The sequence below is a fragment of the Typopeltis vanoorti genome, chromosome 6, assembly GCF_054136105.1.
Source record: "Typopeltis vanoorti isolate ZY-2024b chromosome 6, IOZ_Tvanoo_1.0, whole genome shotgun sequence".
Classification (NCBI taxonomy): Eukaryota; Metazoa; Arthropoda; class Arachnida; order Uropygi; family Thelyphonidae; genus Typopeltis; species Typopeltis vanoorti.
Window position 1 is genome coordinate 7,574,905 of NC_143554.1, and position 24,598 is coordinate 7,599,502.

At 36.0% G+C, this 24,598-nt stretch overlaps 1 protein-coding gene across 3 annotated transcripts in view; it reads right to left on the reverse strand.

The window, feature by feature from the left end:
* ATPCL (ATP-citrate synthase) overlaps nucleotides 1-24,598 on the reverse strand; it is a 555,953-nt gene that overhangs the window by 435,689 nt on the left and 95,666 nt on the right. For all 3 annotated transcript variants that reach the window (XM_090394661.1, XM_090394662.1, XM_090394663.1), the window contains exons 5-6: nucleotides 21,397-21,495; nucleotides 1,919-2,010 (exon numbers count right to left, since the gene is read on the reverse strand). In XM_090394661.1, the coding sequence (XP_090250787.1) occupies nucleotides 1,919-2,010; nucleotides 21,397-21,495 (191 nt within the window). The remainder of the gene's footprint in view (nucleotides 1-1,918; nucleotides 2,011-21,396; nucleotides 21,496-24,598) is intronic.

Sequence of the window (24,598 nt, forward strand, 5' to 3'; positions counted from 1 at the left end):
AGCATTGCTGCATGCACATGCGCCTTCTTCAGCAAGCAGAAAAACAGGCAATCCTGCCAGACATCTGAGGTTGAACGCTGCTAACTTCAACCATTATCCCGAAAATCTACCACCAACGGCTAATAAAAAAAAAAACTGCACATAAATGTTATGTATGTAATAAAAAAAAATATCAGAAAAGAAACAAAAATCTGGTGCCCTGAGTGTAAAACTGCTTTGTGTGTTTATCCTTGCTTTAGGGTGTTCCACACTGTTCAAGAATTTTAAATTCTGAACAGTATGAAATAAAAAATATTTCTTTTCAGGGCTCAAAACAGTCATTTTCTGGACTACAAATATTGATAGAGAGATACCTGAATGCACTGTTTCCATTTCATCTTGAAGGCAAATTTTTAAGTTCTTTTTATAACAGAGAATGATATTTTCGTATTTTCGAAGGAATAAAATATAACAGGAATTGGAATACTCTTTCCAGTTCCTCTTGAACTGGAAAGAGTATTCCAGGTAAACTTTTCACCAAAAAAATAAAATTAATAAATAACATATATAAATAATAACGTGAACATTTTCACTTTGCCAACACTCAATGTTGATGCAATATGGGTTCCAAATTTCTTGTTTCGAAGATATATATATATATATATATATATATATATATATATATATATATATATATATACTGGGGGGGGGCACTGCCCCCTTGTTCCTATGGCACCCAACCACCAAGTTCCGGGCTGGTAGGCCGGTTCTCCTTGAATTCTGATGACTCGAAAGGCCCCCCCCCCCAGCTAGAATTGAAGAATTGAAGCAGTTAGAATTGAAGGAAATACAGGTTGATGTCAAATATTATCTCCACTCTTATTCATCATCTACATGGATCACATTATGAAAGAAAATGGCACTAAACCTGATATTAGAAACAGGGATATCAAACTTAGATCTTTGCTTTGTGCAGATGTACTGCTAAAACACTCCAGTGCAAGTCTGTAAGGCTCTTCAACTAACTTGAATAATAGCTGTAATAAATTTGGCATTAAAATCAAATAAAAAAGACCAAAACTATGAAAATAGGCAGGAACACAGAAAATTTCAGGTACAATCTCAATGAAGAACCATATTTCAGCTATTTAGGCACAGTTTTCAGTAAAGATCACAAATTAAATTTGGAAATAGACAACAAAATAAGCAATGTAGTTGAGAGCCAGTTAAATAAATTTATATGGCATAACAGAGAAATTGGCTAAAACATTAAAACTGGTAGTATACAAGACAGTGTTCATACCAGTATTAAGTTATGTATCAGAGAGGTGGGATAGAGATAAAGCACTAAATCAAAGACTTGAAGACATGCAATATTAGAGTTCTGAGAAAAAGTAGAGGAGTGAACAGATGGCATCAATGGCAGAATTGTGGTAAAACTGAAGATATTAGAAAGAAACTTGACATTGTTAGCATTTAAAAATTGGTGAGCAGAGCTAATCTAAGGTAGTATTGGCCACTTAAATAGAATGGATGAAGAAAGGTTAGCAAAGAAGATGTTTGATGCCAAAATGGCAGGAAAGACTCAATAAAGACCAAAGTCTAAGTGGACTGATTCAGTCAGAAGTGCAGAAAATGTTAGCTATGACACTGTTGGAGTGCTGACATGTAATAGACTTATTTGGAGGAAAATTGTTGATAGGAGATTAATAACAATGTAGACTTAATCACATAATGCTATCACAGTAGTCTGAACACCCCTTGAGGACACATAAGTAAATTCATGATGATGATCACATAAAAATTACAGAACTTATTTTACATCTCATTTAAATAAAATTTAAAACTATAAATGAAGTATTTATATCATGTAATTGAGAAAAATCAAAGTTCTATTCAATTGGTTTGTAAGCTACAAAAAAACTGTGTTAGAACTTACTCTTGCTTACTCATAGGTAAATATTTGACAAGTACGGTTTTAATGTTATCAAATGATGGCCTACTATCAATAGGAACTTCAAGTTTGAGTGCCTAGAATGAAAATGGGAGGGGAAAAAAGAAAGAAATCAGGATATGTTTCTAATAAGCTAAAAAATTTCTAAAAGTAAACATTTTTCTGTGAGACAGATGAATTTCCTAAACATGCTGTACATGCTGTTGGGGGGGGGAGCGGTTGTGGTATTAACCATTCTTGAAAACTTGGCGATTTTTATCCACTTTGTGTTTTTCCCTCTAAATTAGTGTTTTATAGTATATTAGTGTAGATTTTCATGTTTTTAGAGTACTGGAAAACCTCGCTTAACGCAAATTCGATAATCAATTAGCACAAGTGAGTGAAATCAAACTATTTCCCACTTTAAGCGAGTGATTAATCAGTTATGCAATTTCTTTACATTATGCAAAATTTTTTGTCGCCGATCTGCAGTGAGTGGCAGCAATGTAGCAGCCAGTGGGCAGCGACACTCGGCAGTTGACTTAAAGCTATCATTGCAAGTGCAATTTCTGTTCTCTTGCTCAGTCACTTTTCCTTCATTTTGCTTTAATTTAGATACCTATAAGGCTTTATTATATTCAACTCCTGATATGGAAAAGAGAAATACTGATAAAGACAACTGCAATAATAAAGGAGCCATGTGGCAGAAGGTCTTACTTCACTCTGCAAATGATTTCATTGGTTTTAATAACCCATGGAAAGAGAAAATTTACATGCAAGAGGAAAGAACAGTAATGGGGTCTCCCTTATCACTAAACTACCAAACTTAGCCAACCTTTTTCTAGAAAAACCTTGAAGAAAAAATTTTCACATTTAATTCTAAACCAAAAATCTGGTTATGATATGTTGATGACATCTTTGCTATCCAGGGTCATTCTGAACAAGAGCTACACATGTTTCTAGATAAAATCAACCTTCTTCATCCTCGTATCGAATTCACGCTAGAAAAAGAATCTCCACAGGGTACTTCCTTCCTGGATGTACACATCCAAAGAAAAGATGGTTCTAGCTCCACTTCTGTCTAATGTAAGACAACATTTTCAGGTCGCTACATTCACAATTCTTCGGCTCGTCATCTATCTGAAAAATTTGGCATCATTAACTCATTAGTAACCACAGCACACTGATTCTGTTCCTCCAAAGAATCTTTAAACCAAGAATTGGAAATAATCAAAAATACAGCCATACAAAATGGATTCAATCCAAAAACAACTCAAAAAAATGTCAGTCACTTTCCCACACATCAACCTAGACAAGAACAAGCCCATAGGATTCCCATACCTTATGTCAAAGGCTCCAAACGTCTTTCAAAAATTATGAATATAAATTGGTTGTTACCTACAAATCAATCAACCAGATCTACAATTGTTACCTTCTCTTAAAGACAAACTCTCACCGCTGATGCTACCTGGCATGTATGAAGTGTGATGTTCCTGTAAATTGTCCTACTATGGACAGACAGATTCATTAGCAAACGTGTTTCGGAACATTAAAGACCATATCCGTCTTATCAAACTGCAGAAATCTGGCCTTGCACAACATGGAATTAAAAACCCAAAACACAGGATCCATTGGAAAAAGACCAAGCTTCTAAATAGATCTTTATATAAAGATGAACGTTTATATAAAGAAAGTGCTGAAGTCCTACGTTACAGACCCAATTGAACTGTAATGACGTTCTTACTATCCCTAAAGTCTGGGAAATTGTCATCCTAAATTGTGCAAAATAATTTTATATATGTTATCTCATTTTAATGTAATTTTTTTTTCAAGATATATTTTAATTTAATTCTATAACACACTACTGCATGCATAGAGAGATTCCATCATAAGCATGCACCCTGTGATTCCTAGTATTGTATGAATTGACTGTACTGACTATGTCCTATGATACTTAGGATGAAATATTAACTTATTAAAAAATCTTACTACTGTGGTTACGTAATAAGATTTTTGATGTTCCACATCAAACGTAATAAGATGCTCCACAGGTTTCATTATACAATAAAGAGATATGCAAGTTGTCTGTCACACAGACAAGAGTATACAAAAAAGCATACAGGTAGCTTATTATATCTGTACACAAATGCAAGGAGTATCAGAAACAAAAGGGATAGAGTTTGTTGCCTTGGTCAAAATGGGACTGCAGATTATAAGTATTAGTGAGACCTGGCTATCAGAAGCAGATATACTAACTGGTATTGATTGCAAAAGGTACAGTATTTTAAGAAGGATAAACAGGATAGGAGATGTGCTGCTAATGATACTGAATAAGTTGAATCCATTTAGCATTGAGACCTGTCAATGTAATACTAATAACAGTTTTTCATGTGACAATGAGTTTGAAGCTGCCTGGTGTGAGGTGGAATCTAACAAGATCAAATATAGTGGGGTGCTGTTACAGACCTAGTGGATCGGTTGCTAGTGAAATGTATCACAAAATAAAGATGGGTGCAAAAAGAGTACTCAATAAAGCTCCATTTATCTTTAACTGAAATAAATCCTATATGGATTAATAACTACAATAAACTTCCCATTTATCGCTTTATAACAAAGATATGCTCTTCTCTGTCTTCCATTTCTAACTTTCTTCTAATTTCTGTTCACTCTTCACATATTGAAGACACAAACTCCATAGTTCTGCTCCTGCTGTGTTCCTTTCTTCCTCCCCAAACAGCTGAACACTTAGTAATCTTCAATAACATTCTTTCCACTTCTGCGCATGCTCAGAAATGCAATCAAGAAACTTCTGCTCGAGTCAACTATTGCGCACTGCCCATTACTGCTTTCCAATGTTGGGCTTCAAATGACAAAGTTCTTTCTTCGCAGTGTAGAAAATAATTTTCTACAATGTGAAGAAATTCCAGCTGTTTCACAATGAAACAGCTGGAATTTACATTTTTTTGTTTTCTAAGGTTTATGACCTAAGGTAAATTCATTTAATTATTTTCATGCAGTATAAATTACAATGGTGACTTCAGCTTCCCTATCATTGGCAATATTTCATAAACAACATTTGTTTACACAAAAACAGCACCAATAAAATCACAATTAACCTAATAACTAATTTTAATAATTTTATTTCGCATCCAAGCAAGACTTCAGTAGCCAAAGATAAGAATAACACTAAAAAACACCTTGCTCACGACATACAGAAACAGATGTTTAACTAACAGCATTATGAGTAGCATATTATTAACTTTTTTTAACATGAAATTCAATTCATTTTTTAATTTGTGAGATAACTGAATTTTAATATAGCTATCTTACAATGTGCATACTGAATATCATTAAGATGACAAGTGAAAGATGAAACCAGAAGTTTATTGCTAATTGCCTCAATTTTAGCAGTAGGAAGACAATGAATGATTTCTTCACAGAATCATGACTAGGAAACATTGCATCCATCATTATGACCTCAAAATGAAAATTTATGACCTCAAGATTTGAAAAGTCAATATTCTACCAGAAAATGCATGCAGACTGTCTTTTTTGGGATAGCAAAAGATGTCATTTACCTGGACTATGTAGTGAAAATAATAATGTTTTCTTAAAGCTGCAGGAAGGCCATAAGAAAGCTGAAATTGCAAATTAATTGTGTTCATTCTGAAGAACAGCATACTCTTGAAACATGACAATTTGAGGTTACACACAAGCATGTTCACTTCAACAGCTGACTGTTCAGATGTGAAGTTGTGGAAAATCCTCCCATGGCCCAGACTTGGCTCCAATTGAATTTCTGGTATTTAAGTCCAATTCTGGTCATTTTCAAAATGGAACATGTTAGGCAGTAGAAAAAAAATGGAGGTAAATTATGAATTAAATAATATTCAAAATATTATATTCTTGTTTATCCTTTCCACTTTGTACATGAAGTATGTACATCTGAAAAGAGATGTGCTTGCATTATGGAATAGTGAGACAACTTGACATGAAATCAATAGCCTTCATATATAAGTAGACTGTTCAAGAAGATACTTCATGTGCAAAACTTCATATTAAATATAATTTTCTTTCTGATCATGTGAAAGAACTTCTACCATACTTCTCATCCAGAATATTTCGAAAATAATGTGATACATCATTCTGTTACTCGCCTATTAGAAACAAATTCTGCATTGATTTGGCTCTCAGTATCTCCAAGTCTAGCCTCTAATGATTCAACACTTTTTAAAGGCTAATACCTAATTTGTACATTAAGCAATAACCAAAGAGCAAAACCAAAGCAAAGTTGCTGGCTTGGGCTGTTATACAGAACTAGAGCTCAAACAGTGAAAGGTCATGCCTACAGCGAATACAGAAACTTTTAGACCCAGGCTTGAGCTTGGCTCTTGCATGCTGATGGGATTGGCTTGCCACTGAGTGAGTACACCCTAGTTATGGAACAATGTAGGTTTTTCCAGCTAGTGCATAGGGTTGGGAGTAAGCAAATCTGGGACTTGGCTCCAGATCCACAGCTACAAGCAAGACCCATCACTGTGCCAAGCCCCAGCTTTACAGTAGCAGGCAAAAATCTACAATTATGCCCAAGTCCTTAGATTACTCAGTTCTTAGAAGCTCTCCTCTGGCTAAACAGAGATAAAGTTTGGTGTGCACGGTGAATTTTTTTCCTACTGCATGCAGCTGACATACAGAATGCTAATAGAGATATTTGCCTTCTACCAAGTAGTCAAGGCATGTAGTTAGTTTTTTACCTATTGCTTCACACACTAATGCCTGGTACAATGGTGTGGCTTTGCCCATGGCTGTGCAGTGCTGGTGCTCAACATGATGCAGGTTAGCACAGCTAACACAGACCTCTAACCTAGCTCTTAGAATGATGCTTTAGATGAGATAAGAGAAGTTACCTTTTTAGATCATGCACAGTTTTGCTGACCTTCAGACACCTTAAACAAATTATCAAAGGTTGAAACCAGTCTGGATATGCCTCTTCCCCATACTGCATGGCAATATAGATGTCTCAAAGGAGATATATCATGCATTATGGGATAATGAGTCAATGTGGTATGATGGGAAGTCAATAGCATCTATCCAAGTAGCATACTTATGATGATACTTCACATGTAAACCTGTTTGCTCATGCAGTCAAGGATAAAAACAATATAATTTCTTATCAAAGTATAATTTACTTTCTGATTAAGTAAAACTTTGTTATAATGAGGGAGATTGTTGAGAAATAGTACAGTGGTGTCTTGGTTAACAACGGCCTCAGATAATAATGACGTATGTGGTTAGCGACGAGTGGCTGTAAGAAAAAAATCTCATGGTTAACGACTCTCGATAATGTTAATCTCTATCTGATCTAAAAAACCAGAATTTTCCAATCGCACTCAGCCACACACGGGAAGACATTGTCAAATAGAGAACAGCCACGCGGCATAGCTGTGAAGCTCAGATATGTTTGACTCATCATAGCCAGCTGTTTACGTTTTCCGTTTATTATTTCTTTTCTTGTAGTGTACTGTGCTTTATTTTAAAATTGTGGTTATAAATGCGTTTTATGATGAAAATGAGTATTTAAGCATTTATTTTTTATGTGTTGGTTCATATAGACAATAAATTGGCAGGTGCATGTCACTGTTCGTTCGCCATCAAAAGGCAAAATCAAATCTCATCTGTATAATAATCGTTGTATCTATAAGCTGCTAATCAGTGTATGTTAGAGCAAGTGCTGTATCTAATATCGTCACCTTACAAGCAAAATGCACTAAGTCGAAAATTGCAGGTTTCGAATTTAACTGTTAACTTTTATTTCAAAAAGTTTTTTTTTTTTGAACTTTTACTTTTATTTTCAGGTGACGATATTTGTTTGTATCCCTCGTCTTAGTGTTGTACAATTTGTAATAATACCGTATTTTGCGTATCCTTTTTTTTTTATAGAGTGAATTTTTTTACCGTGTCACAAAATGGGTCCCAAAAAGAAAGCTAGTGAGGGGGAAAAAACAGAAAATTTTTCTCTATTGAACAGAAGAAAGAAATAATAGCAAAACATCATGAAGGTGTGAAAGTTATGCAGCTAGCTCGAATATATGAAACCAGTCATTCTACAATATCAACCATTTTGGCTAAGAAGGAAGAACTTATGGTAGCTAAGGTTGCTAAGGGAACTTCAAGGTTGAATGTCAGAGGGCTTCTTTTTTGAGCAAATGGAAAATCTATTACTAATTTGGATCAAAGAAAGAGAAATGGCAGGCGATACTACATCTCAAAATGCAATTTGTCAGAAAGCTAACAGATTTATCAAGATTTGAAAAAGAAGACTTCGGGATCAAGTTCTGAGGTAGATGATGATGATTTCAAAGGGAGCAGAGGTTGGTTTGACAACTTTATAAAAAGAACAGGAATTCATAGTGTGGTCAGACACGGAGAGGCAGCTAGTGCTGACAAAGCAGCAGCAGATAAATTTGTCAATAGCTTTACAAGAATTATAGAAGAAGGAGAATACCTACCTCAACAAGTCTTCAATTGTGATGAGACTGGGTTATTTTGGAAGAAAATGCCTAGCAGGACATTTATCACAAAAGAAGAAAAAACACTTCCTGGGCATAAACCAATGAATGATAGGTTAACATTGCTTTTAGCAGGAAATGCAAGTGGAGACTGCAAGGGAAAACCAATGTTAATCTACCACTCAGAGAATCCCCAGGCATTCAAAAAGTTCAATGTCTCTAAATCCAATCTCAGTGTTCCTGGACAGTAATCCTGGAACAGATTACGTCGTTAACCAAGGCATCACTGTATATGAAATAAAGTAGAAATTTCAAAGTATCTTGGTTTTTTATTTCACTGACATTTGGTTTTGGCTAGTGTATCACACAATGTAGGCATTTTTTTTTTAATGTGCTCATAGATGTTCCTGTGCTTTCATTTGAAAATCAAGTTTAATAACACTTTTCTTAGTGATATGGTACATCTCAGTTTAAGTGGAGATAGCATACACCTTACCTTATATCACACAACAATCTGAATGGCAATTTACTAGTTATACAGATGCTCTAGTAGTTATATAAAAAGTTCAATTCATAGAATACAGTTCTTTCTTTTATTTATATATATATATATATATATATATAAACTTTCTACATCTATCTCTCATCCTGAGATTTTTATTTAATAAGGTCAAAGCACCTTATGGTAACTTGTTTTGGTAAAATATTTATAAGCTCTGTATTACTTAAACCTTGGTATTTCTAAGCCTGTCTCCCACTGATGAGACCTCAATAAAGGTCGAAACCAGTCTGGGTAGTAGCCCCTTGCCTTTAATGCATAGCATCATACATCTCCTCAAGGAGATGGGCTTTGCATTAAGGGTAAATACTAAGAATAGTGATCAAAGCTTATTCCACCTTTACCACGAGTTGCCTAAGACTTGCACTACGTACGGAGTTGCCTAGACTTCCAATACTTGCAGGTGCAAACTTGACTTACTTGTCTGTTTGCTTACTTGGGAAATGGATTAAAACCAAGTTTATATTTATATACATATAAAATAGCTTGGTATCTATAACATATATATATATCTGATCCACACATGAAAGACCACAAGACCTATAATACATTAGTGCCTTGTGTGGTCAAGAGGACTAGAAGAAAGGAGGAATCCTTTCACATTTTGCTTGAACAGCTGAAGGCTGTAATCTTTTGGGAAAGGCAGAGTGGGGGAAACTGTTCCAAAGGACACAAGTAGTGGAATGAAAGAGGGTGCAGTGAAGTTGGTTCAGTGAAGTTCAAGATGGACTGATGATGGTTAGCAGTGGTGCTTGTATTAGTGATTTTGGAGGAATAATAGTGTCCAATTTAGCAGAGCACTGTCCATGAAAGCATCTGTAGAAGAAGCACAAGGCAGAAACTGAACATCTGTGAGAGAGGGATTGAAGTGGGTATACGTGAGAGAAGGATCATTAATTAGCTGGACTGCCCTCTTCTGGATAGAATCAAACAATCTTGGAGGGGATTTTGGTGCACCACCTCAAATAGCGGAACAATATTCCATGGCTGGGCCGATTTCAGTTTGTAGTTAGCAGCTGTAAAGTAATGTCTTGTGTGAAAAAGTACACCAAGTTTTTAGGCAACTGCAGAAGATATAGTTGAAATGTTAGTTGTGCCAGGAAAGATTGAAGGTGCAGGTCAGTCCAAGAAGAGAAATTTGATCATGTTTGGATATTTCAGTAATACTAAAGGTAATGGGGGGGGGGGAGCTGTTTCTTGCGAGGGATCAGACAAAACTGAGTTTTAGTGGCATTGAAGTTTATAAGGTTGTCTTTATTGAAAATTATGGAGACAACTACCGTGTTTGAATTAAAACTTTAGTTTAATATAACTAAAATCTACATTCGACGTTTCGACCTTTATGCCAAGGTCATCTTCTGGAGCATACAACTATACACTACAATCAAACTGGTTTGTTAAAGACTAACCGCTACAACAATTGTTGGCCTGACCTCTGGTGAGAAAAAATAAAAAATAAAATAAAATAATATAAAATATAATAAAAATAAAAAATTATACATTAACGCTAGAGTCCTATTATTAGTGTTGTCTACTATATACATATATTAACATCATTCCAGCCAATTGGTATGGAATGGTTTCTAATACTAGCTAGGATTGGCTAGAGTCCTGACTTATGCTGGATCTTTCATATTAGGTAGGCTGAATGTGTGCCATCCAGATCCTTGGAATTTTCATGCCATCTTCGTTGTTGATATTTGGGTGGTTTATCAGGATTTCGCAGGATTCCTTAAATTTCCTTTCATACCAGGTTTTTGTGCGGTGTAAGGAGCAGGTGCTTTTCCAGTTGATTTGGTGTAAGGTGTTGAGTGTGTGGTCTGAGAGGTCTGCTTCACCATAACGGTTATATTTAATGTGTTCTTTCTTGCGTATAGGGATTGTCCATCCTGTTTCACCAATGTACGGTAAGTTACAGGTGCAGCAGATCAGGATGTGCTAATGGGAGGAGAGGATCCTTAGAGGAGTTGAATATGGTTTTAAGTTTAGTGGGTGGTTTAAAGGTGGCATTGAGGTTATAATGTTGTAGGATTCTGTTGAATTTTTCTGATAACCCTTTAATGTATGGGATGGCTATGGTTTTACTGTAATCTAGATTCATTTTTGTTGTAGTTTTATAGAGTATTTTATTAACAGTATTTTTTTTTAACAGTATTTCATTTATAAAACTACAACAAAAACGAATCTAGATTATAGTAAAACCATAGCCATCCCATACATTAGAGGGTTATCAGAAAAAATCAACAGAATCCTACAACATAACCTCAATGCCACCTTTAAACCACCCACTAAACTTAAAACCATATTCAACTCCTCTAAGGATCCTCTCCTCCCATTAGCACATCCTGGAGTCTATTGCATCCGCTGCACCTCTAACTTACCGTACATTGGTGAAACAGGACGAACAATCCCTATACGCAAGAAAGAACACATTAGACACGTTAAATATAACCGTTATGGTGAAGCAGGCCTCTAAGACCACATACTCAACACCTTACACCTAATCAACTGGAAAAGCACCTGCTCCTTACACCGCACAAAACCTGGTATGAAAGGAAATTTAAGGAAACCTGCAAAATCCTGATAAACCACCTAAATATCAACAACAAAGATGGCATGTAAATTCCAAGATCTGGATGGCACACATTCAGCCTACCTAATATGAAAGATCCAGCATAAGTCAGAACTCTAGCCAATCCTGGCTAGTATTAGAAACCATTCCATACCAACTGGCTGGAATAATGTTAATATATGTATATAGTAGACAACACTAATAATAGGACTCTAGCGTTGATGTATAATTTTTTATTTTTATTTTATTTTTTATTTTAATTTTTATTTTATTTTATTTTATTTTTTTTTTTATTTTATTTTATTTTATTATTTATTTTTTCTCACCAGAGGTCAGGCCAACAATTGTTGTAGTGGTTGGTCAGTGTCTTTAACAAACCAGTTTGATTGTGGTATAGCCTGTTTCCTGTGTATAGTTGTATGCTCCAGAAGATGACCTTGACATAAAGGTCGAAATGTCGAATGTAGATTTTAGTCATATTAAACTAAAGTTTTTATTCAAACACGGTAGCTGTCTCCATAATTTTCAAAAATGCATTCAGATCACTGTGTAAGCCTAAAAAAAAGGATTATAAGGTTGTCCTTGCCCCACTGGGATATAGCTAGGAGATCCGAGTTCAGGTCACTGGTTGTGGTAGATCTTGAGGATTCTGACACTCAAGCACTACAAGGTTTGTGGAATGAAAAGGAGGAATGGAGCATACTGTCATCAGCAAAGCTATGGAGAGGATTGGAAGTCTGTAAGAAGGTTATTTATATACAAGAGGAAGAGAGTGAGTGACAGAACAGGACCCTGAGCTACTCCTGCATTGGTAAAGAAATCTGAAGAGAGAAAACCATGACACATAGTGAGCAACCAGTTGGCAATCCAGTTGCAGAATGAGGAAAGCAGCCCATAGGATGGCAAATTGGTGAGTAAGTGCCTGTATCAAACTCAATCAAGTGCCTTTGAAATGTCGAGGGCAACCACATGAATTTCTCTAAATTTTTCCATGGTTTGAGTCCTGAGGTGGGTGGTAAAAGCAAAAAGATCAGCTGTAGACTGCAAGAGGCAGAATCCATACCACCTAATTAGTGGCAGAATTCACTAATTAGGTGGTATCTCTAGGTAATTCAAGAGTTTTTGTTGTTGTTGATCTTATCATAATTTTAGAGAGAACAGAAGTGAGAGCAATTGGAGTAGTTCACTGGCTGACTTTTAACACTTTTCTTTGGGATGGGCTGGATGTGGACCTGTTTCCATGTTGTAGGATAGATGCTAGTTGAAAAGGATAGATTCAAGAGGCTATACAGGATAGGTGAGATACCAGCAGGACCAGATGCTTTGTTTGTGTTCAAGTTATTAAGGATTCTTTGGATTTCTTTTTTTTTTTTTTTTTTGCTTGAAGACAATGGGAGATGAAAGGAGCCATTCTAGGTGGAGTGGAATGAACTTTGCCCAGGTCACCAATGCAAGAACTGGAAGGGAAGAGTGATGTCAGTAAATTGGCCTTGTCTTTAGTTGAGGCAACTATAGTACCATCCAGATATGAGAGTTGTGGAAAGCAGAACGAGTAGAAGTTGCACCCAGTGGCCTTGGCAAGAGACCAGAAGGAGCAACTGCCATTTGGGAAGGAGGCAACTGTGCAGCATTTGGCCCTTCAAAGTCTGACTTGGAGATGATTCTCTTGCATGCTGCAGTATAGGCAGAGTGGGCAGCTGAAGTTTTGGTCTTGAACCATTTGTGGAAAGCATAGGCTTTTTTTCCTTTTGCAGTATTGGCACTTTTTTGAGAACAAAGGCTAGGGTGGTGGGTAGAGAATTTTTGGAATGGAATAAGGGATGAAAGCCTTCATTCCTGTGAGTATGATTTCTGTTATTCGATCTGAGTAGGTATTTGGATCAGAAAAACTAATGCAGTAGTTGGACCATGGAAAGGAGGAATAGAAGTTAAGGAGATCCTCCCAGTTAGCACCCTTGTAGTGCCAAAGGACATGAGACTGAACTGGTGGGTGAAGATTATTCTGTGGCAAAAGACTTGTGTGAGGTTGTGCTCCAAGTTACCAAGAGAAGAACCAACAACCACAGTATACCTGTAAGGGGAGTTTGTTAGGAAATGAGCAAGTGTGTTGGCAAATTGGAGGAGTTGTCAGGTATTTTGGTAGGAAGACTGATGATCTCAGATAGGTCATTACTGATGGCAAATACTTCAGCAACCCTGCCAGCTTCATCAGTGAAACTGGAGGAGAGCCAATATGAGTTGTAGACACTGAAGTCCCCAAGAAGAATGGCCCCACTATTGGGGTATTTCAACTGCAGAAAGTCAAGCTTTAGAGAGATAAGTGACGAGGTCAGACTGGTTGACGGAATTTGGAGAGCAATAAAAAGAGCATATGAAAAGGGCAGGTTGATTTGGTAGAGAAATTTTCAGCCGAAACAGCTCAAATGGTGAGAAGTCAAGGATTTGCAATCTCTAGCATCATATGATATGTCTATTCTGATGAATACACAAGTTCTGCCCTCATGGTGGAAAGAGCTGTGTAATGTGTAGTTCGGGCAGTTGAGGTGGACAGTGGGTGTTGAGGTTGCTAGTTGGGGTTCTGGTAGGAATATTAATTCTGGTTTAGATTGTACATGGTGGAGCACATCGTTTATATTGCTGTTTAAGCCACGGATGTTGATGAAGTGGACGTGTAAACTTTTTTTTTTTTTGGTAAGAATTAATGTCAGCGAATTGTTTGGTTGAATTTCTGTTGTTTTTTATGATTGGAATTTTCTTTTTTTTTTATGGTTTTTTTTAACTTTTTTTCTGAGAGAATTTGAGATCTGCAGTAAAATCTCATTTCTTTGGGTTCTGGTCCAATGTATTTGGTGAGGAAGAGATAAAGAGGAAGTTATAGACTTGCAAACATACTGCCTACACAGAGGGAACTCAGTCTCCTGTCCATACATGGCCTTGACAGTCCCCCCCCCCCCAACTACAGTATTTGGTCTCCCTCCAGTCATGAACGTAGTTCTGCAGTGATCAGCATTATTAAAAAATTATGGAAACAACTATCACGTTATAGTAAAACTTCAGTTTAATATAAGGCAAAATAATCACTTGACATTTCAACCTTCATATCAAGGTCATCATCTGGAGTATACACATTTTTTTTTTTGGTCTATAGTGGACAGACCAGTAGTGATGATGGTTGATCAAATTAGTGTGACTTTAGCATACTATGTAGTATGTAACACAGCTTGTTTCTTGGTATATATGTACATATTTCAGATGATGGCCTTGATATGAGGGTCAAAACATCTAGTGGTTATTTTGGTTTATATTAAACTGAGTCTTACAGCAGTTGTTTCCATAAATTTTAATAATGAACGATACAATGCAGATTGTCTTTTAAACAATTTTTCTCATAATAACCTATATTAGTTTTCTAGATCAATAAAACTTAAAGACGTTTGAAACCTATCTTGTTGTACAAGATAGGTTTCAAACGTTCTGGCCCAACATATAAAATTTGTGATACATAGCACCATCTAAGGACACACTAAGTGACTGTAATGTTAAAAACTGAGTACCACATAGTGATCAAGTTTTTCACCGAAGAAGGGCATTCTCCAAGTGCTATCAAACAGCGATTGGATGGTGTTTATGGGGAAGCTTCTCCTTCATATTCCACCATGAAGGAATAGACTAAACAGTTTCACCTAGGAAGAGACAGAGCATCAAAAATGATCCTTGTGATGGTGGGCCTATGGAAGTGATAACCGAGGAAAATCTCTCTCTTGTTCAGGAGGAACTGCTCAATGACACAAGGCTGAAGCTCAAAGAAATCTCAGCAAGGCTGGGGCTTCCTATAACAATCGTCTTTCACATCATTCATGAAAACCTTCACATGACGAAGGTCAATGCAAGGTGGGAGCCCCAACATCTCTCTTCGATTCAGAAGATCATCGTATGACCTGTTCCTGCAAGTTTTTAGAGCTTTGTCAAAGGAATCAGAGAGACGTGTTGGAATCAATTGTCACCAGGGATGAAACCATGGTCCTTTATTATGATAATCGTTTTCAAAAGGAAATCCATGGAGTGGTGCAAATCATGCTAAGCACTGCCAAGAGAAGCCAAGGTCACTCAGTCCACCAAGAAGATCATGGCAACAATCTTTGGGATTGCTAAGGACTCTTGATTGACTTCACGAAAAGGAATACCAGCCTGAACGCAGAATATTATGCTTCACTCTAGCAAATTGTGCAATGCCATAAAGGAGAAGAGACAAAGAATGCTGAATCATGATGTTTGACTGCTTCGTGACAATGTTTTAGTCCATATGGCTATGTTGCAAAGACTGCAGTGAAGAACTGCGACTTCCAAGAGACTGACCACCCACCCTACAGTCCAGATCTAGCACCCAATGACTACTGCTTCTTGAAACTGAAGAAAGACCTTAGAGGAAAAAAATTTGCAGATGACAATGAGGTGAATGATGCAGTTTTAGGCCATTGTGCAGACAAAAGTACAGACTATTTTATCAAGGGCAGAGAAATGTTAAAAGATGTGCAGTGTGTGTTGAAGTAAAGGGAGATTATGTTGAAAAGTGACACAGTTGTTTTCTTTCTATCACCTCTAAAAGTAGGCTGGTAACTTATGGAAACAACCCACGTAACGTAAAAATCTAGGCTTGGCAAACATTTAGCCTAAATGCTTGTTCTTCAAGGAATGCATGCAATTCTAAGTTTTATTGTCTTGTTTACAATGAGAGTTCCACCCCAATCATGCAGGTTTTGACTTTGTGACCATGTTCTGAATTATGCAGTGCAAGAACAGAGTAACTTTAACAGCATATGTCATTTCAAGTTGAATATTACCCAGCTGCATTTCCACATTTCAGTTTTTTTTTTTTTTTTTCATGAACCCATATGGGAAAATCACAGGACCTGTAACACACACTGCAGTAAGTGATTTAGGGGGAAGACATAGCCTACTGATATGTTTCTTAAATATGAACTTAAAAAATTATATACTGATACACACACACATCATCATCAAATGCCTGATATATACCCTCAAGTGGGGGTGTACAGGATATGATAGTACTACATGAAAAAATTATATCATTACTAACTTCCTATCTACAATTTTCCTCCAAATCAGTCTGTTACTTGTCAAGACTCCAACAACATCAGATCTTACATTTCTATCGTCTAAGGACTTTGTACAGTATCAATCCACCTATATCTTGTTGGTCTTCCTCTGGATCTTTTTTCCTGCCAACCTGGCAGAGAACACTTGTTTTGCTAATCTTACCTTGCTCATTCTGTTTAAGTGACCACAGGCACCTGAGATTAGCTCTGCTAATGCATTCCTGGATGATGACATCAAGTTCTTTCCTAATATATCCTCGTTTTTAATATGATATTGCCATTGATGCCATCTGTCCATGTCTCTAATCTTTCTCAGGACTCTCATATCTGTGGTCTCTAGTCTTCGGTCAAGTGTTTTACTTCTGACCCAGCTCTCAGATCCATAAGTTAAAATTGGTTCGAACACTGTCTTGTATACAGTTAATATAGTGTTCCGACTAATTTCTCTCTTATTCCATATGAATTTATTCAATTGACTTCCATGGCAGCTTTGTTGATTCTATTGTTTATTTCCATATTTAATTTACCATCTTCGCTAAAAATCGTGCCTAGTAGCTGAAATGTTTCACTTGTTCTGTAAGTTCTCCATTCACAATGTAGTTGATATTTTCAATGTTTCTGCTTATTTTCATTGTCTTTGTCTTTTTAATACTGACATTCAATACCATATCTATTACAACAGTTATTCAATTTAGTCAGGGAGTCTTGCAGACTTGTAGCGGATTTATTTAGAGGTATAATATCATCTGCATAAAGCAGATTAACTCCTCTAATTTTAATATCAGATTTAATATCACTTTCCTTCATAATGTGATCCATATGGATAATGAATAAGAGAGGAGATAATGTACATCCTTGTCTGACACCAGATTTAACATTAAACCATCTTCCTGTACTTCCTTCAATTCTAACTGCTGACTTACAACTCAAATAAAGACTAAATATTGCTTGATATAATGCCCCATTAACACCATATAACTGTAGCATTTGGAATAGCTTCTCTCTTGGCACCTTGTCATATGCATTTTCCAGATCTACAAAACTTAAATACAGATCTTTGTTATATTCCCATGATTTTTTAACTATGTGTCGTAAAGTGAAAATCTGATCCTGGCAGCCTCTAATTGGCCTGAATCCATCTTGTTCTTCACCAAGCTTCTCTTCCACAATCCTTCTCAACCGTTTCTCAAGTATATACATATATCTTACCAGGAATACTCAGTAATGAAATGCCTCTGTAATTCTCACATTCAGTTTTATTTCCCTTTTTATATATGGGTACTATGAGAGCTCTACTCCAATCATCTGGAATTGCCAGTTCTCCCATGACTTTTGTTTAGCCAGTTTTACACAGTGTTTAGCTTTCTTACATCTGTCTCTGTATTCTCTAAGAACACAAGCTGACTTATTTCCAGGAACTTTTGATATGCTTTCTTCTTTTCCTTCACTGCCTCTTTAACTTCCTGTGTCCACCACAGAGTTCTGATTTTTCTATCCTTGCACACAATCTCACCACATGCCTCTCTGGCTGAATCAATCACTCACTGTTTTCTTCAGAGCTTGCCACTGAATCTCCAAGGTTTGGTTCCTGCTCTCAAACTCTTTCATTTTTTCATTAATAATATTTGTGTATTTTAGTATACAGTTCACATCTGAGAGCTGCTCAACTTTTATTCTCTTTAAAACTTTCTTACATGTTCTTCTTTTCAATATGAAATTCAATTTTATCCTGCTCAAGACTAAATGGTGATCACTTCCAATTTCAAATCCTCTATACACTCTGGTGTCCTGCACACCAGGGAGAAAACATCACCATCAACAATAACATATTCAATGAGACTTTTCTTATTCCATGCCTCTTCTCTCCATGTGAATTTGTGCACATTTTTATGTTGGAACATTGTGTTAGTAATAACTAGTCCATGTCCTGAGCAGAAATCCAACAGGTATTTGCCATTATTATTAGCACACACACACATCAATATACTGTTATTGCTACCTATATATACTTTTGGCTGCATTTCTCCAGGATATAAAATATTCATTAGGATTGAAGAGCTAATATTTTATTAGCTTTTTTAATAATTTTCCAAATTATCTTATACATCCAGAATATCGTTTCTCAAGTTTTCACACCACTTTTATGTTCTTTGATTCCTTTGGTGATATACTCTTTTCTCCACTTTCTTAATGGTCAATAAAGATTTCACCACCTGATATATATATGTATAATTGGTTTTTGTCCTAACAAGGATGAACTAGCCAGAGAACTTCAACAGTTAAGAAACACTTTCCTTCAAAATAGCTATAGTGAGCACACCATCTCCAGACTACTCAATTGACATGAGATCAGAGAAATTTCTAATGAAGAAGAAAATAGAGGATTCATCATGCTCCCATAATTAACTCTGTATCCATAAAACCAGCAAAAATACTTAAGTAATATAAAATCAAAGTAGTATTTACCTCCTTCACTACTAATTTCCACAAAACCTCGACATAGCCAATTTCAATATCCAGATGTTTATTGGCTATGGTTTAATTGCCAGGCATCTTACTATGGACAGACAGAAAAATCAATTGAACTCGCATTAAAGAACATGTTCAAGATATTGAATATCAGAAATTAAGCCTGAGCTTTGTCATCACGTGTGTTCTCTTCAGCTGACCCACAAGACACTTCGCAAAATGAGACATCAAGTTTATAGGATAAATCAGAACTGTTACATTACACTATTGCTATAATACAACAGAAAGAAAAATATGGAATCTTTGGAAATAGCATTAGATCCTAAATTAAATATTAACCCCAGTATTAACTTGTCTGAATACATCCTAGCTAACATTAGTCAAGAACATTCGTGTGAATGCATAAACGTGCAGGACATTCAGAACAATTATAATTTTTAAAAAATAACATTCTGTTTTGTATAACTGCATAACAGTTGTCACCTTTGTGACAGTCCTTACTGTTTTGTCTACTAGTTTGTTTATTTACACCTGAAGAAATCCTGTGCAATTGGGATGAAGCATGTTATTAAGTAAATAAATGTTATCAACTTATTTTTGTGTTCTACCTTATAAACTTTAATTAAATATATATATATATATATATATATTATACTCTTCCCAAACAATAAGGGTCAAAGATAGATAAATAGGGGATCCCACAACGCCTTTAAAGAAATATAGAAAAACAACAGGACTTTTGACCTAATGTCCAATCCATATCTCCTTGTGGCACATCCAATCAGTTGGTATATACCTGGATATTGAATGAATGATTATCTAATCAAATTATAATTTGTACTGGTTGAATCCAGAAGATAAAGATGCTGCATCGAGATGAAGTGTCATACCAGTTGAGGCATAGTCCAGATAACAACCCTGTTTTCATTAGAAAACCAGTGACAAACTCAACAGGAGAATTCAACAGATGTACCATGAACATAAGATGTACCAATGGCAAAGAGAAATGGAAATGGCAGAATTAGCTAACTATGACATCGACATATTGAAAAAAAAAAAAAAGAGAGAAAAAGAAGGAAAAAAAAACAAATAAATTTCTTCTAAATAACTACAAGATGATATATTTAGGATAGTAATAGTATTCAAGGCTCAGCACAAACATAACTTCTTGAATGGAATAAATTTAAGTTGAATAATGTGGCAAACATTAAAATGGGGAACTGGAAAATGAGACTTGTTTGTGCCTATGGTCCTAGAGAAAATACTAGTAAAGAAGAAGTGAAGGAATCATTCAACTTAATAAAGACAACAGATATTTGTGCCTATGGTCCAACAGAAGATTCTTCTGAAGAAGAAGAAGTTAAGGAATTTTTCACGTCAAGAGACAAGGTAGATAACAAAGCAAAGGCTGGCCTTGTTATAGATCTAACAGCAAACTAGGAAATGAATAATAGACATGTCAAAAGGTTTTGGGAAAATAGAAACACTAATGATGGAAAGTACCTGCTGCATATATTCAGAACAGTGACACCACATTCCAACATAAAGATGTGAAAAAACTCATACAAATCTATTTATTTATTCTTTGAACTCCATGGACACATTTCAATATTGCATCATTTAATTTCTCATGCACTGTCGATATCCTTCACATCCAACAAATAACACCATGATGAAGAATCCAGTATATTCCTTAGTTGGTCATAATTTCCTGCTTTGTAGTTCAGCATGTGACGTTTTCTGAATGGACAGAATAGTTAAGTCTTTAACTACCCCCCCCCTGCCCCAAATGCTATAATCAGATCTAACTCTTTGATCCCTGAATTCCTTCTGTCACATGTTGCTTGAGGAAGTTGTCACAAAAACTCAATAAATTCAGTTTCATTCTTCTAATGAGATTTCACTGCTATCCGATCAGTGATTGGATGATTACTTGTTTCACATTCATCTTTATTTGGTAATGCATTTCTTCATCACTAGCAACCAATCCACTAAGTCTGTAGTAATTTATTAAAACAACTGTATATATCAAGTACATTGTAATAGCAAGATAATAGATTTTTTGAAGGAAAAAAAAAAACTGATCCCCATTGCTTGCTGGTCATGAAATTAACTTACCAAAGCCTTTTTTTTGGTCGCAATTAATCATTAAGTGAATACCCAATATAAAAAAGTAACAATGTTCACTAACATACATCTTATATAAATATTATGGAAATAAATATATACAATAATATTTTATAAAATATTAAACATACCTTTGAATCAACATCTCCAATATCAACTCCACCTTCATGATGGAATAGAATTGTATCTCCATGGCGGTGAGAATAAATGCATATATATGCTTCCTCAGACTAATGCAAATAAAAGAGTTTAAAATGCTATAATAAATTGAAATTATTGTAATTTACTACTTAAAATTTTTTTAAAGTAACAATTAAAAATAAATCTGAAAAAGATATAGCCATTATCTGGAGAAATATGGAAATGCACCAGTACAAATCCTACTATAGATTAGATTTTTATGAATATCTTTAGGTAGTAGATAGTTTCATCAAAATGAATTCACTAAAGCAAACTCTCAATAAGCACAGCTATAATTATACTAGCAAAAAATTTTGCATCAACTGCAGCCAGTACATCCTTAATTCTAACCGCTGATTTGCAAATCAAGTTGCACAATGATCCATATAACGTTACATTTAGCATATAATTGTAACATTTGGAAAATATTTTTCCCTTGGCATTTTAATTGGATGTTTTTTTCCATATTTACAACTTGATATCTCAATTTGTGGACAGACTTATGTGTTCGTCGAACATGTTGTTTATTATTTTAACGGTATAATAGAACACAGAAACTAAGTAAATAATTAATTTATTAACTTGATGCTGATATTTCACTATTGTTATAACCAGCATCTTCAGAGCACAAAAACACTGTTTGTCACAATACGTGAGACTAAAACAACATGATGTACTTAAACAAAATTGTAGCAGCAACACAAAGACTAGAGTCCTGATTTTGGCGCCCTCTATCTGAAAAAAGCTATCATATACAGGGTGTTTGGGATAAATTTGACAGTTTCGTAAGGAAAAAGAAAATCTTCTTTGTATCTATTAAATTTAATGAATTGACAAAAAAACATTACAGGCAGAGTTAATTACAATACTATCAACAAGATTTACTCAAAATAACCACCATTAGCATCGATCACAGCTTCAATTCTGCTTCGGAACCTCGAACAAGCTGATGCTACAGTCTCCCTGGGAAGGGCCGCAAAAACTGTTTTAATTTTATCCATTAACTGGGCTTTTGTATTACTGGAAGTGCGATTGGTGTCTTTTTCAACTGCGCCCCATACAAAATAATCCATGGGGTTAAGGTCTGGGGAGTTTGGAGGCCAAACATTTGGACTGGTGAAGTCGTAGAAATTTTCAGACAACCATTTTTGACTTTTCCCAGAGGTGTGGCAAGGGGCCGAATCCTGCTGCCATACATACGGCCTACCATTGGCTACCCTTGTTATCCAGGGCTTGACTACAGTTAGCAACTCCACGAACAAAGCCCGAATTCCAATGCCAGGGTTCTTCAACACCTGTTCCTGCAGATTTGCGAGGAATTCTGCTGTACGAACGCAATCAGATCGTCTGCTAGGGATCTTTCTTCTTGCTACATCCTCGTAGTCACCATTGCAAGTCTCTAGTTCATGCCTGATTGTTTTTACTGTATTCAGGGAGCATTGGGCAGCAGTCGTAATATCCTTATTTTGATGGCGGGCACGAATCATCATGATACAAGTTATTCTCTTCCATGATTCAGGTGGGTTCCAGCTATCCATCCTTTCTGACATCTTGTATATGAATGAAGAAGGGTCCAAACTTTTAAATGAAGAGAAGTGTGTGTTAATACATGTAACTTACGGAAAAATATAATTAATTATAAATATGTCAAATTTATCCCGAACACCCTGTATTACTAGAGTCCTAGAAAAGTGCTAGTTTTTTCTTAATATGACTGTCTCCCAGATCTTCAGCAAGTTAATACAGCCATGTTTGTTGAGATTTGGAGTGTGTTTTAGGGCTTCTGTCACCTCTAAGAACAATCTCTCTGATTTATACGGGTTTCTGTGCAGTACTTTTGTGTTTTTCCAGTTGATCCTGTGTGCAGGGGTATCCAGAGCATGGTCTTCTAGGCCAGACTTCCCATAATGATAATTCCGGACGTATCTTCTATGTTCGCTGATGCGGATGTTCACAGTTCTTACTGTTTGACCGTAGTAGGCTTGATTGCATGAGCAGGGTACTTGGTAGACTCCTGGATGTGATAAAGGAGGAATGCTGTCCTTGGGTGAGCGGATGAGTGGCTAATTTGCTACATGGTCTGAATGTAGTGCGTAGTTTATGTTTATTGAGAATTCTTGAGATCTTTTCGGATGTGCCTTTAATGTAAAGGATGGTGACTGTTTTGTTGTAGTTCTCTGTGGTGGATGGTGGGAGGGGGTTGTGACAAACAGTGTTTTTGTGCTCTGAAGATGCTGGTTATAACAATAGCGAAATATCAGCATCAAGTTAATAAATTAATTATTTACTTAGTTTCTGTGTCCTATTATACCATTAAAATAATAAACATGTTCGACGAACACATAAGTCTGTCCACACGTTTAAGGATTCTTCACAGAGACAATATCTTACGCAAGACACGACAATATGGTAAGTGGAAGTTGAAATTGGCACGGCAACTAAACAGGTTAGCCTTCTTAAAGGGGTGCCGAGACACCAAATTAATACCGAACTGTTTTAAAATCAAAAACAAGTTCCACTTGGCCAAAGCCCAATGCATCTATAAACGAGCGAGTGTAGCGCTTTTACGTGAACAGATTAACACCACACACCTGGAATTAGCAAAAGCAAATGAAACCATCAGCGCATTACGAGAATCACTGCATAATATTCTAAATACGGAACTTTGGCAGATCTTAGAGAACATCACCGACGCAACGGCAAAAAAAGAATTCGACAGAGTCAAAAACCGGCACCAAAATAAGTTTGAAAATCTCCAACAACGGAACACCATACAACGACCGCAATTACAACAAGACCTCGTCGTTGTGAATCTATCGTCATCACTCACCTTAAGCAAAGAAGCCACGAGTGCTTTAAGTCGAGGGCACAACTTTGCCATAACTCCCAAGTAAGTTCCAAAAGCCGAAATAATGGCGTCCATCGAACGAGGAGTTTACGACCTACCTCCAACAATAGCTAACAACATACGTTTAGATGTGGCCAACATCCTAATCAAGTCCAAGCCTCCCAAAAATAATATCCCACATAAAGAATTCATTGCTATAAAAGAGCTACACAACAACAGCCAGATTACCATAACAAAAGCAGACAAAGGAAATGCAACCGTGGTGATGGACATAACTGAATATGAAAACAAAATGCACACACTAT